Genomic DNA, 18,904 nt, shown 5'->3' on the forward strand with positions numbered 1-18,904 from the left:
CTTTTCCTACCCAGATGGCTCTGATGTTGTAGGAGGGGGCATTGGGGTGACTGGGCTGAATGCAACTTTTGGAAGACTGGTGGTTTTTTAAGCATTATTAAGCAAAAAATTCATCCTTTATAGCTTCAGTACTCAATTCTGAAAGCATCTGATAAGAGCAGGGATTCATGTTGCCAAAAGTTTGGGTAGATTTTGAAAATAAAAAGGGTTTCCAATAGCTGGCTCCATCCCGCTTCTGAAATGACCAGCCACCTCTTTATGGTCCTGTGGCCCAATATGGGGCTTCTGCGGTAGAAAGAAAACCTTCCAGTGACTAAACGCTACTATTATTACATATCTTCACCATGAAAAAGAAACTGGCTTCCAGCTTGATAGAAATTCCTCACTGCAAAAACTGAAATTATGTTCTCTAGTTATTTATTCCCAAGCCATCCCTCAGAGGACCGCATCCCTCTGCTCCCAAACCAGCGAGTACCCCTGAGCAGGCCACACGTTAGTTACAGATTATGTCAAACAGCGGCAAAGCACAAGGTTTTTTTTTAAATCTTGCTACTCTGGGATGAGATCACCCCACTGTGAGTCATTAATCCACAGAGACAGCCTGTAACGTACAATGAAAAGCAGAGACTTGCTCTCAAATCCCTACTGTACTGGCCAAGAGGCACCACGTGCTTCCAGGCCTCTCAGCACTGTACTACACATATTCCTCTAAGCATCTCAAGCATGCATCCACAGTGTCCTTTGATATTTTCAAGGAAGACCTTCATGGTCAATAGATTGGTTTTCATGATTGAAATCTAGACTAGAGTTGGACTTGAGCATTAAAACTCTCTTCTGAAGCCACCCCAGCCACTCACCTGCGTTTTGACAAATTTAATTACCAAGACGCTCATCACTGCAGCGCTCTGCCGCACATCCTTGCTGTAATTTTATTTAAGCAGATTCAGAACTATGTGTATATTAAAAGAAATATCACATCCATTTCTGCATTGTGGTAGGTCATGGTGCTGGACTTCCAGCTGTAAATCCTGAGTAGAACCGGAGAGCAGCGACTTTTCCTCCAGCCTCACCTGCTGGAGCCCATGAGTCAGTGGCAAGATTGGCTGGAACAAATTAGGCAGGTTCAGGCACTAAAGAGATGGCATGACACAGGTTAATCAATAGACACACACTGGGAGAATGTCTCCAGTCCCCTTTATTTTAGTTTATAGAAAAGTATGAATATAAATCAGCAGAATATAAAAAATATTTCAAATATTTTCCAGTCAAAAATACAAGGCTATAGCTATAGACCTGGTACAGCTGGGATGACTTCCTGTGTAGAGCCCCGGGACTGCACTGCATTTTGGGGCACTCGGAGGTGCTCCTTGAAACCTGAAGTCCAAGGGGCCATTCATCCCTGGTACCATCTATACTCACAGACTTGAACAGGCTCATTTCTAAGTTTTGCCATTATCTCAGCAGCACAAGATCGACCCTCTCTAAGACTGAGGATCAATATGAAATGATGAGACCAGGGAGGGCAAAAACAAAAGGAAAAGATATATGAGCACAAGCAGGAAGCATCCACAAAGAAGTGCCACTGTCTTGAAAAGAAAACAATTGGGTTAATTTATTTTGCATTGATTCTTCATTGAGACCTTGGAAAAAATAATAATTAAACCTGGGTCCATATGGCCTTTTTTGTCCAATTTCTTACTTGGTGAATTCTCGTTCCTCTCAAGAAAAGGGGAATTTGCAAGAAATCATCAGGGTCAGACTGGCCTCTCCCAGGCAGAAGAGGCAGCAGGAACAGATGTGCAGAAAGAGATTGGCACTTCACAGCCAGCCTGATTTCTTTGGACACGGACAGAGAGGATTCAGGATGCCCAATGCAGGCAGCAACCTCTTGAAACTAAGCGGCACAGCCTCTGGCATGGAGGAGTCATTGGTTTGGTTGTGGTTACTACCGCTGCCACTGCTTTGTGCCAGGCAAGCCATCACAGCCCACTTGCTGGGACTGTCAGGAGAAGTTAGATGAACAAGAAGCTGTGAACAGAAGGACAGGAGCAAGTGTCCAGCCGGCGAATTCTCTTCCAGGTTCCCTTGCATCGAGGGTTCCCTACCGCCTGCCAGTGCAACAGCTGGTTCCTGAAACACAGTCGTGAGAGGGAGAAAGTTAACGTGCTACACCTCTGTTGCAGGGAATTCACTCGTACAATGAGGGCTTAAATCACCCAGTAAATCCCATTTAGTTTGCCAACATTGATTTTCACTCCATGGACCCAATTCTGCCTTTCTACCATAGTAAAGAAAAAGCAACCACAGTGACCCCCCCCAGCATTATGATAGTGTGAATTAAAGACACAATGGGTCCTCATAGGAACACTGGACTGGAAGAACCCAGAGCAGCGCATACTGTACATGTTACGTCCAAAAGGATTCACAGAAACATTCCCGTGAGGTGCCCAGCATTGCATACAACAACTCACAAAGCACACTGACATCCCCCAAACTCCTGTACTGAAACAGTTGGCAGTTGCAAAGTGGGCAAAACAGCTCTTTCTCCATTTTTCTTAGTAACACCATGCTCCCTTTCAGTAGGCAGAGTTCTATGGCCACCCATAGCCATGGAGATGCTGGGTAAGAACCTAGCACGCAGTACACGGCACATGCCTGTGTGAGCAGATGCAGGGACATGAGCGTCTCTGGATAACCACGTTAGCGGAACACTTGCCTAAGCTTTTCCGTCTTGCTAATAGCTACTCACTAACACAGCTTCTGGATGGCAAGTGGCTGGAGGTACCTGACCCACAAGTGTTGGAACGAGGATACTCACAGGCCTCTACGTAAGTAGAGGACAAAAAACCCAACCAACCAACACCTTTTCTCCCAGATAGTCCATCAATGCATTGACCAGAACTGATCAGAGGAATATCCTATTAAAACAATCAAGCAGATCCAGAGGCCGTTTTCCTGTGCGGGTGCCAGAGCAGTGGCACAGGCTGCCCAGAGAGGCTGTGGGGTCTCTTCCCTGGAGACATTCACACCCCGCCTGGATGCGGTCCTGTGCCCCTGCTCTGGGTGGGCCTGCTCAAGCAGGGGTGGGATGGGTTGTTCTCCAGAGGTCCCTTCCAATCCCCGCCAGTCTGGGATTCTGTGATTCACAATCGGTGGCTGCACAAGCAATGCTGGCCTAATGGCCACAGAAACTGAAATTTTGCTACAGCACTGTGCCCCTTCTCAGCTTTTAGCATTTAGTGGCTTAAGGGAATTCCTCACATCACTGTGTCCCAGCCCTGACCTTTGGAGAAGCACAAATTCCAAAACTGGATCACATTTGCCCTGTGCAGAGAGCTGCCCACAGAATAGCCCAACAGACCCCTAATTTCTGCTTGTTTTATAGTTCTGTGGAAAGTGGAATTATTGCTCTAGCTCCACAATGACATGCCGTGCTCCAGAGCAGGGTTTTATGCATCACACATGATTGGAAAAGGCTCACTGTATTTTTCTTTTGGCTTGGGGTCATTTCAAAACACCAGATTCTGCCCAGGGAGGATTCAGATCTCAGAGAAAGCAAGCTGCGCACAGAGTGGTCCCATGTCCTTCAAAACTCCAGACTGCAGCTTTAACTTTAAAAAGCTTTACTCCTTAAACACATAAGCTAAACTTGCTTACTCTCATCTTGCTGGTGGGGAAGGCAGATACTGACTTTGCTATAAATCAAGCCCATCCGTTCTCTCTCTCCCTCCGCCCCATGAGCATGGGCATAAACTGCTGCAGTCTGGGCATTTACGTGCTACAACCACCACACCTTGCTCCAGATCACGAAGAGCAGCTGATCCTCCTAGACACAGGCTGAGTAACAATTTCACAGATGTCAAGTCTGTGCTTGATTTGTAGATCTTTCAGAAGACTACCCAAAATCAACAGATCTATTTCCTGGCTTGACGCTCTGCCTTGTTTACCTCAAAACCCTCTAGAAGAAGCCAATGCAAGCTAGATTACCCTAGCTATCCTCACCTGATGGCCACAAATATGGCCATAAATCAAGGACTTTGGGAAACCTCCTGAGCTTGCATAACAAGCGTTAAAGTGAACTAGCATGTTCTACAGAGTGGGAGACAGGTGGAAGGCACAGATAACAAGAATCTCTCTCTAACTTGAAGCATTTATAAGCCAGGTTCCACTTAGACACAAGAAGATAATTAGGAAATACTCATCAAAATATACCAGCATTGCTGAGTTTATTTTAAACTCTCTCAGATGTTTTCCTTCCTGAGAGTCACTCTCGGAACAACATCTCGGGGAACTAAATGCTGGCACAAGCTGCCAATCTGACAGGGCGAGAAGCAAAGCGCAGGCACGGTGTGGGTGGGACAGCAGCAGCTGTGCATGCGTCCCCGCACAGCCTCAGCCGGCGGCCCGAGAGCCAGGCCAGCGCACAACGCACAGGTCAGGCGGCACAACCACCATCAAGTGTCCACTTCTCCTGGCAGAGTTACACGGGCAAAAATTCAACATGACGGTGAACTCAGTACACAGCCAGAGACCTGTGAGCAGATCTAGGCGAACTCCATACATGCTGCATCCCAGGCTTTGGCATCAGCTTTGGCCTCCCACCATCCTCTTTCTCAGGGCAGCAGTTGCTTTCCCATCTTCTTCCACCTCTCTTTACAAGCACCGCATTTATGCCCTCCGCATCTGGCCAGCGAATCACAGCCTGAGGAGCTCACCATGCAGCGCCCTCAGAGCACTGCTCCCTTGCAAGGCTGCATACTCAGATGCGGCCACTTACTCTAACAGAAGGCAGAAGCCTTTTCACAGACATTTCCCTCATCCCACTCAATGGCTGTCCCCACCAACAGTCCAATTTCTTCTCAGAGATCACGGAGGTCAGTTTTTTTTCTCCATGCAACCTGGTAAAAATAGTATATTATTTCTGGAAACAAATTAGGGGACAGCTCTGTTCATATAAAGAATACCTATAGAAAATACTTGCACTTGAGATGTTAACAGCAAGAAAATAAAGCAAGATACACAGCCCTGGACAATAATCTCCTTGACCCATCACTGTAAGGTCAAGTAGTGATAAAGAACACCAGACCATGCCCTGGAGGTCACCTATCTAGGGGATACATGCGAGTTATCTAGAAGATCCTTCTGAAATGTCATGGAGGCTTCACACACACACACAGGATGAGGAAGCTGCAGACCAGAGGCATCATTCATGTTCTACCTGCCAGTCACACGTTCACCTCTGACAAAGCTGCCCAGCACTCCTGGTTCAAGGAGGCTTAAAGTGCATCTCCATTGCCTTCTGTAGATAGGAGCTTTGTCCACAGCTCAGGCCAGCCCTGCCTGTCCTCCAAGCCTATGTTACTGCCCTGGAAATGAACACAAGTGAACACACACAGTACCTCAGCTTGACACACACAGAGAGCTCATACCTGCCTTAAAAATGCCACAGACATAACTTCATTCGACATTATAGGCACAAAATAGGGGTAAAAGCTCGCTTGTGTTAAAAGTTAGCTCATATACCTATAACGAAATGGAGACACCAGCCCACCTTACAGACCCCTAGCAAGACTCTGCAAACAATTTCTCGGCTCTGCTCAGTTGGGATGGATTTAAACCATCTGCTGAGATGTGGGCTGAGTCCTGATTTCAGTGAACCAGTAACCATTCACCCCAACTCCATCATCACTACCCCTCTCCAGCCTTCAGCCTGCCAACACCCGATGATCAGATCATCATTCCTAAAGGACACAGTCCCTTTTTCCTTGTGCTTCCATTCCACATACACAGCTGTTCACCAGATCAGGCAAATGAAAATGCCCCCCTTTTTTTTGCAGCCCAATGAGGAAATTAATTCCTGAACAAATTTTTTATTTCTCTTAATCTGATGTTCCTGTCTGGCTCCAGAGTTTTAGTAAAATAACATTATTGTGCGCTTTTATAATAATTTACATGCTGAAAGCAGGTAAGAACTACGGGCCACACCATTTAAGATTTTTATCTTCTCTATCTAAAAGCATTTGGAACCTTTGTATATAACAAGCTGAGGCAGGGAAGGAAAAGACTTTAATGTGACTTCCTCTTACTAAAAGCCTGAGAAAAACCCTGCCTAAAAAGGCCGTTATTGGCAGTCTTGGTAGTGCAATACATTGTTTGCCTGAGGCCTGACAAACCTGTTTCAGAGTTTCTAATGCAAATGAATGGGCTTATTGCAACATTTATGTAAGTTTTAGAAATAGCCCTGTCCAGCACTGGTGGGCAATCATTTTCCCAGGCAGGGTTGCTAACCAGTTTCAGAGGATGCCTTTAATAAACTAACAACAGGGCTAAGAGTGTCAGGACAAAAGCAGTGCAGAAGCTGTGCCTCCAGTGACCACAGCAGAGGCTTGGGAACCAGGACTCCTCTGTTGCTGGCTCTGCTACAGATGCGTTTCACAGCTTCAGGCCACTCCCTTGATCTTTGCTGGAGTCTGCCCAATTTGCACATCCTGGGTGGTCCCCATCAGTCACCCCAAAGCTTCTTCAGCTTTCCAGGGAAAGAATGCTCAAAGTGCAAAGATTTAGCAGTACTTCCATCCAACCTCAGGTGGCAGCACATACCCCAAGTCCCTAAGCCAGCTGCCAGTCACCAGAAACACAAAGGGTCACTTGTAGAAACAAAATCTCCAGTGCTTAAAAATCGGAAACAGATCTGGTTTTATTTGACATCTGACAGGACCGATTACCTCAGAAGCATAGCTGGAGTGTTAAAGACACTCCAACAAACAAAATTCCACAACTGTGCCACTTAAAAGTCAGTGAGATTTAGCAGACTAAGTGCAGGTACTCCCACACTTCAGTCCTGGCTCTGCCACTGGTTTAATACGTGAGCTTCACCAGGTCATTTCATCTCTGCAAGAAACACATGGTATGCAACAAAGACCAGTTAATATATGTGGAGTGCTCCAGAGAGCTGCATGCAGCGCCTTGTGAAACTAGGACAAGCAGATCAAGGGAGAAGAATGAAGAATTCAACATGAAAACGTAAGCTAGAACTCTTACTTTTTGCTTCCACTGCCATCCCCAAAACAATGCAGACTTCTGGAGTCTAAAGCTGGATGCTGACACTCCACGCAGACAGTGTGGCCCTCCCTCAGATACTGCATCCAGTGAGTGTACAAGTGGTGGCTGTGCAAACAGTCCGGCATGATGGCCACAAGCTGGAACTCAACACAGTACCTGCAACCAAAATAACCGATAGGTTAGCTCAATAACCAGATCAGAGCCCTCTACGACACTGGAAGAGCCAGACTAAACCAGACTAATCACTAATTAAGAAACGCCCCCAAGCACACACCCAAGGTCATAAACACCAGAACACTGGCGTACCTGCATTTTGACAAGGTTAAATGGAGAATAAAGTACGCTGCTGGTGTTTTCAAGTGGCATTTCAAAAAATATCAGGTGTTACTGGCATCTGGTTTTACAAATAGAGGCACAGATTGGTCAAGCATTTGACTAAAGCCAAAAAACCCAAGAGACTTCTGATTCCAACTCTGGTATCCATTTGCTGAACCACACTTTCTCTGTCATCTACTCTCGGTTACTTATTATGGGTTTTATACAGCAAATTGCAACAGGAGCTAAGATTCAGTCTGGAAGGGTTTTCCTTGTGATGATCTCCCTCCTAAGAGAGAGGGTGAGGTTGTCATATCTCAGTGGGAGGACTACCAGATTGACATAGCACTTCTGCCCTGCTCACACTTCTCTGTGCTTCTGATTTTAACCAAACCTGAGAGGAAAGCCCAAAAGAACAGGCCTCCTTGGAGGGGAAAACACCTTCAAGTAGCACACTGAACCATGCGAGCAGTTTGCTTCCTTGTCTTATCTGAGGGAAAGAGAGCAAGGATAAATACATGTGCAATAGAGCTGTGCTCACGTTTTTTAATTTTACAGGGAGAAGGCTCAACTAACGAGGAGTCCGAGGGAGTCTCAGGGTGAACAGATGCTCTTTCCTTCAGACACGTAAGTGAGGGGGACAGATGCAACCACGCAGTATGGAAATACTTACAGCATGTGGGGAAATAAATTAACAAGTGCATGACTGCTTCATGCTGCAAGAGCAGCTCTGGGAAACTCCACACAGTGTTAACAGGGATGGCAGCTCCCAACAAGAAACAGGCAAACCACGAGGGAGTGCAGGAAGAACACCTGGGGAATAACTGTCTTGCAAAGCTGTGCACAAGGGGTTATGAGGTGGAAGATAACCTTCCCCATCAGCACGGTGTCACTGGTAGCAATGACGCCAACTGTTAGAGGACTGGGAAGGCTGATGCCACCTCCCCTCTGTTTGAGGCACCAGCTCAGAGGAAGAGCAGCACAGACAGAGGTGGCTGTGTCTCAGAAGGTGAAATGCAACAGAGCTTTCTGCACAGCCCTGCCTGTACCTGAGCTGTGCAACAGTGCTGCAGGGGAAAACAAGCAGTGTTACAGCCAAGAGGGGGCTGAAATGGGAGAGGGGTGTGCTTCCCATGCAACAAGGTAGCAAATGCTGCCCCCTGAGAATTTACCCCATTTATGTAAAAAAGCACAAACTGCACCAGATTCCACATCAGGAAGAGCTGAAGTGAATGGTCTTTGGTGTTCTGATCACACAACCTAAAACAGCAGCAATGCCATGAATGAAGGGCTGAATTTCAGTCTCGTAGTGGCCTTACATCAAGGCAGACCCAGAACCTTCAGATGCACTGCAGGTACTGCTGTCACTGAGGGGAGAGCAGCACCCTGCTCTAGTGAAGTGCCACCCTTCTGCTGGGAAACACCGATTCTGACCAGCCAAAAGCCAGGCCCAAAACTGCAACCAGAGAGACATTGAAGATGAAGTATGACTGAGCCCATGCTGAGCCTCAGACTTACCCTGCTCTTTCACAGCCATCAGCTGCAGCTCTTTTTTTCCTCGCTTTTCCAAACCCTCCTGTTGTTATTAATGCTGGGACTGTGTATATCAAAGGGAAAGAGTACATAGCGTAAGTGGCAATAGTGCACTAAGGCTGTTTACGTCTGCAAAACAGTAAAGATGAGCCTTGAATGTCATATGGTTTTATCTTCAGACAAAAACAATTCTAACTTTGTATTTTCGTATTATCTGTGACCATCAACCATTTCACTGAAAAGAGAATCTGTATTGTTGCCAGATTTTTGCCTGAGCAGGCACACCCAAAAGATAGAGGGAGGAGACAATATTCATTTAACACCAACTCTCAACAAGTTTGAAAAAAATCAGTTGTAGCCAACATCCAGACTGGACAGATTTTGACCCCAAAATACAAGCAAAAATTAGGAGCTGTTCTAAAAATCAGTAAAGGTATATCATGAAAAGTTGATTTGAACAAACTGAAATTAGGCTTTTTTTCTCCCGAAACAAGTTGGAGATCTCCTCAGCCTACACTCTGCTCCAAGTGCAGAGAAGTCATACCTTGTCTTTGAGGGTATTGCTACTTCATGACTTTTTGCAGATGACTCATAAAATAAAAAATACATAAAAAAGAAAAAAAGTTCTCAACACCCACCTAGAGTAGCTTTAAACAGGATACATCTACCATCTCTACCAAAATTGCCAGAGATTTACACTTGTATAAGTGAGATCACAACAGGCTTGTATTATTTCACTTTTGAAACACAGCAGATCACAGCAAATGGAGGGCACTACGTTCAGATACTGCCCGGGAAGGACATCTCTACACCCCTGTGTGAAGAGCTCAGTTCTCAGTTACACCAGACAGTCCCAGAGCAAACATGCTGTGTCTGAAAACAACTCTTTTCAAATACAGTAAAGAAAGATCAGCTCTGCTGACCCAAACAAGAGTCCTCCCCCCGATTACCCAGACACTTACATTTTTGGTAGACTTACTCAGGGACTGTTTGCACTCTGTTCCTTGCGGAGTCCAGTACTCCACGCAGCCAGCCCTCTCCTCCAAAGGAGGGCATGCCTCTCCTCCATTCCTGGGCTCCTGGATGACATGCCTCCTCCGAACACGGTATGTTGTCTTGCAAGGCTCTGCACAGCCACTCCAGACACTCCACTGAGAAACAACACAGGAGATATCTGGAGGAGGAGTAACAAAAAGGGCTGTGGAAGGTTTCAGAAATTATGCCAGCGATGTGCCTTCTCCAGAGAAGGCACTTACTGACATAGCTCAGTACAACCTTCCTTATCTCACACCTGCCCCACAGTTGTGCCGGGCAGTTCCAAGCAGCTCTGCTCCCAGTAAATTACCTGCCCAGTAGTTCCAGCCACCCAGGCTAGTCTACATGGGCCGGTCACCTCCCTCTCCTAGGCCACTGCAAGCCTCCCCTGCAAACCGGGACCTGCACCGGATGAACTGAGAAAAAGTTTTAAAATTAGACAAGGTCAAATTGAGTGGTAGGGGAAGAACAGGATAAGGAGCAGGAGGAAAGGGAGGGTGTTGTAGACCCTTCATGCAGATAAGGCCTGAAACCTTACTGACTTCTCTTGTGAGATGTCACACAGCAAGTGATGACCAGCCATGGTATTTGGACCATCACCATGGCAGGCTGGAGTCGAGTTCAAGAATCAAAATGAAACACAGTGGCTTCTACTTTGTACGTGTTGGAACCAGTTCCAAAATATTTTGAGGATGTGACTCATGACTTTAAATTTTGGGAAGCCACATGAAATAATGCTTCAAAAATCTTCACATCATTGAGCATCCCTACTTGCTCTCACATAGTACCCATGGTGCTAAACTTCTAAGCTTTGGCCTCCACACAGCTAAAGAAATATCTTCCTTCAGCATTCAACATCCCATCCATTCAGTCTGAAACACACTGGTACCACTCCCTGCGTCACATATCCCCTTTTGCGACGTCTTCCCCATGAGCATGCCCATAGTTGAGTTTCATAGGATTGAATCTTTGTACACAACTATGAAGAAATAACAGGAATCACTTGAGCACAAGAGCATTCATCTGCTTGTCTCTCTCAAAAGCAACCTGGAACCATAGCCCATGATATACTAGATCAGTTGTGCTTAACCAGCACAACCTAACCATAGCAATACCTTTGGAGAAAAACACTTGCATGTCAGCCTAGACTTACACATTATGTTTTTCCCACATATTCTCAGCTGGCTACAGTCCCTCTCCTTGCATTTCTGTGTCTTGTGACTGAGCTGGGCCAGCATATGACAATACACCACACCAGCTCTAGTAAGGACATCAAACTTCAGCCGTACCAGTGAGTAGGTGTCTAATCAGGTTTCCTGCCTTGCTGATTCAGCCTCTGGGTGCCTCACGCAGTGACCAGATAAAGGCCAGCATGCACCACCTTACATACCCTAACAAAAGGGCTGCCCTTGCAAGCTACCCCCCACCAAAGTCCCTGTGAGTACTCAAGAGGCAAACTACGCAAGGACAGAAGCATTTGACCCACGATGCTGAACTCAGGCATTCCTTCGTTCTGAGTCCAGCTCCACTACTAATCTACCACTCAATTTAAAGATGTGATGAGCCCATTCAAATCCATTAAGAGCCACTATGCTCATTACCTTACTGTAACAGACATTCACACTCTGATTTACAAAGGCATGGTTTCACTGGGAGGTAAGCTGCTGTTGTGAATCCCAGCCTTTCTAGGCAGCTCAAGCTGGATACTTCAATTTGTTCTCCCATGGAACCCAGATAACCCCTAATTACTACATTAGCCTCATTTGAAACTGTCTTCAGAAACTTTAGGAAGATCTTTCAAGCACTACTGCTTTTCTTCTTTGTCTAAAGTCACCACAAACAGCTTTTTACACCTATTCAAAGATTAGGAATTAAATCAATTTCCTGTGTAACTGAGACATTTCATACATGCAGCAATGCACCACAGAAAAAGCCTGTGCATTGGATTGTAGGCTACCCAACACCTTTTGTGCATCTGATTTATTTGGAATATCCTGCTCTCTTCGCTTTTGTTTCGTGTCAGATATTAATGCCTTTGCCTTAATATTTTGCTTTACAGGTCAGTTTGAGTAGCTCTTTAGTGGTGGGAGGAAGAACACTGCCGACAAAAGGTCAGGTTACGAAGGCAAGGCAAGTCAAAGCAGAACTCGGTCCCCTGCATCCAGCACAAAAGAACCGCAAGAAATAACGCGGAAATACCTCATCCCGCACAAGCCCAGCCTTCTCGCAGGCCCTCCGCAAGCAGGAGGCTGTCATTCCTCCGGTGAGCCACAGGATGGCAGCGGGCTGGGAGAGCCCAGCGCCGCGACCCCCCGGGCCGGCAGCAAAGGCTGCGCTGTGGCACCGGTAACCCCGCACCGTGCCCGGCACAGAAAGGGAGCGCGGCCGCCCTCTGCCAGCCCCTCTCGACGCGCAACGGGGACCTGCAGACGCGCTGCTTCTTATTGCTCGTCCGTACAATGAAGAACAGGCACCATGGGCTCCTGCCTAGGCCAGTCATCCCAGACGGCTGCAGGATTCAGGCGCAGCAGTACCGACGAGTACCCAACAGCCCAAGGGGGGCACCCGGCACCAACGCAGGACAGCCAAGCTGCACGCTCCCTGCAGCCCCGGGGTGCCGGGCCTCCGGGCACGGCCGAGGCAGGTTAATGGGGTCCCATGGGCGGCAATTCTCTGCTGCGCTCAGGAGTCACTGGTCCGCAGACCTGCCAGCCTCTCCTTGCTCACAGACATAGCTTGTTTAAATCACTTCGGAATGAACTAATTTCCCAACCATTTTCCGGCTCTGTCTTGAAAGGAAAAAGGCAATTAAATCACGAGAATGTCTGCCCATCTGCCTAGAGCAAAACTCAGCTAAGGCACAGCTATGCAGGTGTAAACACACACACACACACACACACACACACACAAAAAAGGCATTATGTGAGCGGGTAAGACTCCTTGAGGATGCTGTTGTGGGAAGGGAATACGATAACGCACCAGTCACTAAAATAACTTATCATCTCCTTAATTCACATCCACACTTTAGCAGAGGACGTTTACGGAGGGAGCGCTGCCCGGTGAGCCCAGCACTCTGCTGCACGGGTTCTGCAGTCGATGCTCGTGCCAGGTCAAACGCTGGAGCTGCAGCCACATGCTGCGGCTGTCGATGCCTTTTGCAGGGATGCGCAGATTAACACGAGCAGCAGATTTGATCCCATCCATAATAATTCAGTCCACAAGAGGCAAAGAGACCGGGAGATTTTTGACTCGGTCAGGAAACGTCCTACTCTACATGCCCCTCCCGTACAACACGCATCGTCCTGGCGCGCCCCGCCACTATCTGCCCCAGGGGGATCTCAGCATCTCTGGGACCCGCAGCCGCGGTGGGGAGCGCAGCGCCTGCCGCATCCCCCCCTTCGGCCGCCCGCCCCCTCTCGCTTGTCCCGCGAGCGAAGCGGGGCCCGGCGGCGCTTTTAAAGGCAGCCGGAGCGCCGGCGGGGCAGCCGGCCCCGGCCCCACTCACCTGGGCAGGCCTCGGCGTAGTCGTGGCAGCAGTCGAGGGTGCGGGCGCACGCCTGGTCGCAGTAGCAGGGCCCGCGGGAGCCGTCGGGCCGCCGGCCGGTGCTCAGGCAGGCCGGGTCGCGGCCCGGGCAGCACAGCCCGCGGGCGGCGCAGCCGGGCAGGGCCGGCAGCACCGGCGGCCGCGTGAGCAGCACCGGCAGCGGCAGCAGCGCCAGCACCGGCAGCGCCAGCACGGCAGCCCAGCGGGGGGCCCCCGCCATGGCGGCACGGCGCCTTCACCGACCTTCACTCCCCGCCGCCCGGCCCGGCTGCAAGGCGCCGGGAGCGGGCGCGGAGGGGGAAGGAGCCGGCCCGCCTCCCCCGCGCCCTGGCCCCGCCGCCGGACGGGGAAGGCGGCGCGCCGGGCCGGGCGGAGCCCCGGTGCTGCCAGCGCGGACGGCGGGGCCGGGGCGCGGGGGCCGGGCGGGCAGCCCCCCGCCCCCCGGCGCTCCGCAGGCGGGCACGGCGGCGCAGCGCCTGGGCTGGACCGCGCCGCGACACGGGCTCGCAGCCATGGGCACTAACATCCTTCCTTTTCCCGACGCTACCATGTTTCTGTGCCTTAACCTCCGTGGCATCTCGTGATGCCCGTGCATCCAATAGTTGCACTGCTGCCGACTTCTGAAACTAGAGAGTATAATTTCTGCACTGGCTGCTAGCGCTTACCAGCCAAATCATCATCATCATCAAAAGCAAACGACAAAAGAGACGGGTTTTTTGCCAGATTTGACTCCAGCATAGAGGAGTCATTAAAAACCTGATAGTGCTTCATTCCCAGTACAGCAGCTTGTAAGAAACACGATCCGGCTGGCTATACTGCCTCTCTACAGAATTACTGTGAAATTTCTGCTTACTTTCAAATGCAAGAAGCTTAAAGTGATTAGGGCCACTCCTGTGAATTATTTAGCTATTCAGTAGGAACCTAAAGGCTTTACTGTGATTAGGGCCACTCCTGTGAATTATTTAGCTATTCAGTAGGAACCTAAAGGCTTTACTGTAACTTTTTATCAAACAGACTTGCTCTAAAATATTGATCGCAGCAGATGTTACACCTCGATATACACTGAACTGGGATTTATAAAACCCACCCACCAATTTCTTGTGACTGATTATGCTACTGTACTAACAGAGCGTATGGGCAGAGTGTTCTCATTTCAGGGAGACTGCAGCAAAGATGCTTCTAGAAAGACCGAAAATATTAGAGGACAGGCTAACACCTTCATCATGTGCAGTGCTGGAAGCATGGGAGCAGAGGAGACCTGGTACTGCACCCACTCAGGCATAACACAGTAAAATGTTCCAAAAAAGATAAGAAATAAAAGGAACTTTAGCTTCTTTGTATGCCCATAGATGTCTGTAGCAAAGGACATCGTCTCATTTTCTTGGCAGCGGTCAGATATTGCCATCTTAGAAATCACACACGTAACAAATCCTGCAATGGGCAAGAGGCAAAAAGGCCAGGAGACAGAAGAGAAGAGAACTAGAAATAAGAGGCCATGGGGTCTAGGAAGTAGGAATTTAATGACACCGGGTGTTAATTCCTGCCTCTGCAATGAGTCACTCACTATGTGACTGCACAGGTTAGTCATTTAATCAATGTATGTCTCATTCTTGATCTAGAACAGGAAGAACATTCAAAGGAGATTGCATTACTCAGCTGATCAGTCAACATAAACCACAAACCTGTGGGGCTTTTGCGCAATTAACTGAGGGACAGTAACAGAGAACGCTTCCCAGGTGTTTCTGTTTCCAGCACTGATGCTGCCATGCTCCCAGTTCCCCTGCCAACAATTGTTGGGGTAGGAGGAACGTTTTTCTGAGATGCAGAAAACCAACTGAATGGAAATTAGCTTTAGAAAGCAATGAGTCCACATAAAAACTGCAATTTTGACTAACCGTGCACTATTATGAAAATTGGATCTGGGTCCAGACATCTCAGTAGGGCTGGTATTCAATCCACCCCTAACTAAAGCTTTTGCGAGGAAACTTACTCCTCTCCCATTCCTGATTTGAAAGCAGAAGTTCTCCCTTGTTCTGATTTGACATTGCGCTAGAGGATTTTTGTAAGGTTGGGATTTTTTTTTCCCCTGATGGGCTCCAAAGATGGTAATGTTAAAGAAGCCAAGGAAAACATGGCCCAAGCCATGCTGGACCACGTCAGCCCAGCAACAGATTTCTTGCAGGACAATCGTCGAGTCTAAAAAGTGGAACTGTTTGTCCTAGGAGGAATACTAGAGCCAAGCAAGTGTGCTTTGCAGAAAGAAAATGTGGATAGTCCATCTTACAAGGAGAGGTTCAAGAGCAGAACAGCTTGCGGGGCTGTCCTTGGCACTGGAGATTGTATCTTCCAACCTACAGGGAACATCAAGAGGCAGCTCACTAGGGCAGGTGGAAATGCAACTTTACCTGCTTGTACAAACCCAGCCGCTTTCCCTGCTGGCTACGCAGGGTTCCTGCCCTTACTGGCCTCTCAATCATTTTCCTTCACTTCATTAAGCTGCACGGTGCTGGAGCTGCCACTGACCCAGTTCCCAGAGGCCCTCCTGCTCCCTTCATTAACTCTGAGGGGTGGGAGGGTGTTGCAGATGGAATGTCCCTTCCAAGGCACAAAGGGAAGCTTACTCTTACTTTCACTCTGGGAAGTTGATCAGTGTTCCCACCTGTACCACAGGCTGATCCACGCATCTGTGGAATGAGGAACACGGTCCAATACCAGCCCCTTCTTAAACTTTATTTTGCCATACCATCCCCCCACCCCACAAAAAAAAAAACAAACAACCAACCCAACAGATGATTATCTAGCCTGGATAGAATTTACCAGGTTTTTAAATAGGATTTAACCTATTCCCAGGTGTTCACCCCTTTGCCTCTATATTCCTATCACCTGATAGTTTATATGTACATTGCAAATGCATTGATAGCAGTGTTTTCTTCATTCTGTGTTTGTAAGCAATCCCTTGCACTTTATGTCACTTGTGCAGGACTTTGATTCTTGTGCATTCCAGCAATAAGGAAACTAGCAGAACCACCAGTATGCAGGATCAAAAAAACCCAAAAAAGGTTCTGCTTTAGAGCATCTGATTTTACTATCCATTGTCACCACCAAGTCTGTAAAAGCATAGAAGGAATGTAGCCAATCAAGTGATCTGATTTCTTGGAGGTGATTTCTACAGATCCGTGAAGGCTGCAGGAAAGCTGGCTGCCAGCTCATTCGAACCCTTCTCCAAGGCTATCACAAGGGGTGCTCTGCTTTTTCATTATTTTTCAGCAAGAAGCACCACAAGTTCACACAGCTTTCTAGAACATGATGCAAATCAACAGCAATGGCAATAGTTGTCCAAAAGAAGGCAAAGGTCAGTATTTCCACCTGTACTTTTGCTGCTGTGAACAGGTACCAACTTGAAAATCAATTTCTGCAGCAGTCTGTCCTGTGGTGTGCTGCCTTTCCTATCTCATGTTGAGAGCCAAAAGCATGCAAGATACAAGGGCACACTTTTCCAGGCTTTGCCGGTGAGTTTTAGCACACACGGTCCTAAACAGACTATGTCCATAGAGGAGCATGGGAGGAATTCCAGTTGCTTATAGCAACTTTGTTCTCAGCTTCTAAATATCTGCAGGGAATCAGAGAAACCCTCTGAAACTGTAATGTTTTCAAAGAAAAGCTAGGGAAAATGATAAAGCCTCCTACAACTAACTAATCTAATAGAAGCAGTAAAACTCCAAAACCAGGAAACCCAGCAAGAGGCTGAGACCTTTTTGGATAGTTGATAATCATGGACTTTGCTCTAACCACAGACAGCAATTGTATGAATCAAAACTGGATGCCAACTTGTCACCCCTCCATGCTTTGGAAGCTGAGCTCCCAACTTGTAATGATGTAAAAACCTTCCAACCTTTTCTTCCTATCCCATCATCCCATTTCTGGGGATATCCCCCCTTCATGAAATGATGCTTCAGGATCCTCTGAAACAGTTTTTAACATCCAGAAGCAAGCCTTACATTTCCTCTAATTCCTCTCAGGCTGCTGCTGTGGCTGAGCAGCAGCATTTGCTCCTACGCCCTGCCTGTCTGAACTGGAGACAAAGTGCAACAGAGGAGAGGACCACCAGCACAAATCCGAAGACAGACTGAACCACCCCACGCTATTCTTAACTAACTCTTCCTTTCAAACTGTCCATTATGCTTCTGCCTGATCAGTCAGGCAGAATAGGGGCAAGCCAGCCTCACACCAAGGCCAGAGCAACTGCTGTGGTTTTGTGTTCACGGCACTTATTTGATTCTGTAGTTTGCTGAATGTTTTCCCATCCCAGATCCTTCCCTCTGTGTGGCAGATAGGAAAAAAAAAAACCTCCAGCTCAGAAAAAGCAGGGAACACATGCAAGAAACACCTGGCTGTCTCTGAGGATTTACCCTGCCTGGCTATTCCATTGAAGCCATTCACCTGAGGTTTTACTGTTTGTTCCATTCAAGTGTTTAACTCCCTTCCCCATGCCCTGGCAGAAGAAAATCTTTGAAGCATCTCAGCCCTTCATCTCATCCTATATCCTGAGGATGCTGCTGTCCTAGTCCTGCCACAAGCTCAGTGCACACAGCTCTCCTAAGACAGGACAGACACCCTTTGCACAAGCTAGTGTCCTCTTAGTCCTTTTTCAGAGCTGATCTAACCACACCAGAGCAGAGAGTAGAAACTGGGATTTGAGCTCAGAGTGCTGTTGATAAAAAGCTGAGGGTTTATTAATCCACTAGAAAAGCTGCACTGGGTCAAAGCAAAAACCTATCTCCCCCAGTATCTGTCTTCAGTAGTGGCTAATAGCAGATACCCAGGAGAAATATAAGATAGGCTGAACATATAGTGGTATTTCCCCAGAATGCTCTCACACTTCTCATCGTTTCGCCTCCAGTATCTCCCAATAAGGAATACCTATGCCTCAGTCCATGTCTTATACAAATTCTCTCCCATCTCATTTTGAGCCCATGTAAACTTAGAGCACCCAGAGTCTCTCATAGCAGTATGCCACACTACACAGGGCACAACGTTGTTTTGAACCTTCCATCAGCTAATTTAATTTAAATCCCTAGTTCTTGCATTGGAATAGACAGGGAACAATAAATTCTCATTTACTTTCTCAAGGCCACCTCAGGATTTTATAGATCTCCATTGAATTGTCCCTTAATCGTCTCTCCCACAGGCTGAAGTACCGCCCTGGCAGGAGGGGCTGCCTGGCCAGTGGTCTGAGTCGGGGAGAGGTGCCACCGCTCCTGACTCTGCCTCAGCAGCTCCTCCGTTGATATCTCTGCCATAGCTGAGTTTCTAACACCCAGTTCCTCACGCGGTCACCTCACAGGCCCTGCCTCTTTCTTTAGGTTAGATAACCCTTGCCTACAAAAGAAATCGCTGCTGTGGATGTGGTCCTGC

The 18,904-nt window shown here is 47.9% G+C and overlaps 1 protein-coding gene across 1 annotated transcript; it reads right to left on the bottom strand.

Moving 5' to 3' along the window:
• Positions 1–1,177: 1,177 nt before the first annotated feature.
• Positions 1,178–13,806, bottom strand: LOC142063922 (somatomedin-B and thrombospondin type-1 domain-containing protein-like). Its single transcript, XM_075108336.1, has 5 exons — positions 13,451–13,806; positions 9,890–10,084; positions 8,896–8,974; positions 7,042–7,218; positions 1,178–2,130 (listed from the first exon to the last, which is right to left on the bottom strand). Exons 1-5 carry the CDS (start codon positions 13,707–13,709, stop codon positions 2,013–2,015), a joined length of 828 nt encoding a protein of 275 aa, XP_074964437.1. The 5' UTR covers positions 13,710–13,806; the 3' UTR covers positions 1,178–2,012.
• Positions 13,807–18,904: the final 5,098 nt, after the last annotated feature.

Source organism: Phalacrocorax aristotelis, chromosome 13 (genome assembly GCF_949628215.1).
Source record: "Phalacrocorax aristotelis chromosome 13, bGulAri2.1, whole genome shotgun sequence".
Taxonomy (NCBI): domain Eukaryota; kingdom Metazoa; phylum Chordata; class Aves; order Suliformes; family Phalacrocoracidae; genus Phalacrocorax; species Phalacrocorax aristotelis.

Bases quoted from the DNA above. Each gene is read 5' to 3' on its own strand.
- LOC142063922 (XM_075108336.1), bottom strand. From the start codon at position 13,709: ATGGCGGGGGCCCCCCGCTGGGCTGCCGTGCTGGCGCTGCCGGTGCTG. The intron at 8,975-9,889 runs GTAAGTCTACCA...TGATATACACAG, and splicing joins AGAGTGCAAACAGTCCCTGA to TCCCAGCATTAATAACAACA. The intron at 2,131-7,041 runs GTAAGAGTTCTA...ACTGTGTTTCAG, and splicing joins GATGGCAGTGGAAGCAAAAA to GAACCAGCTGTTGCACTGGC.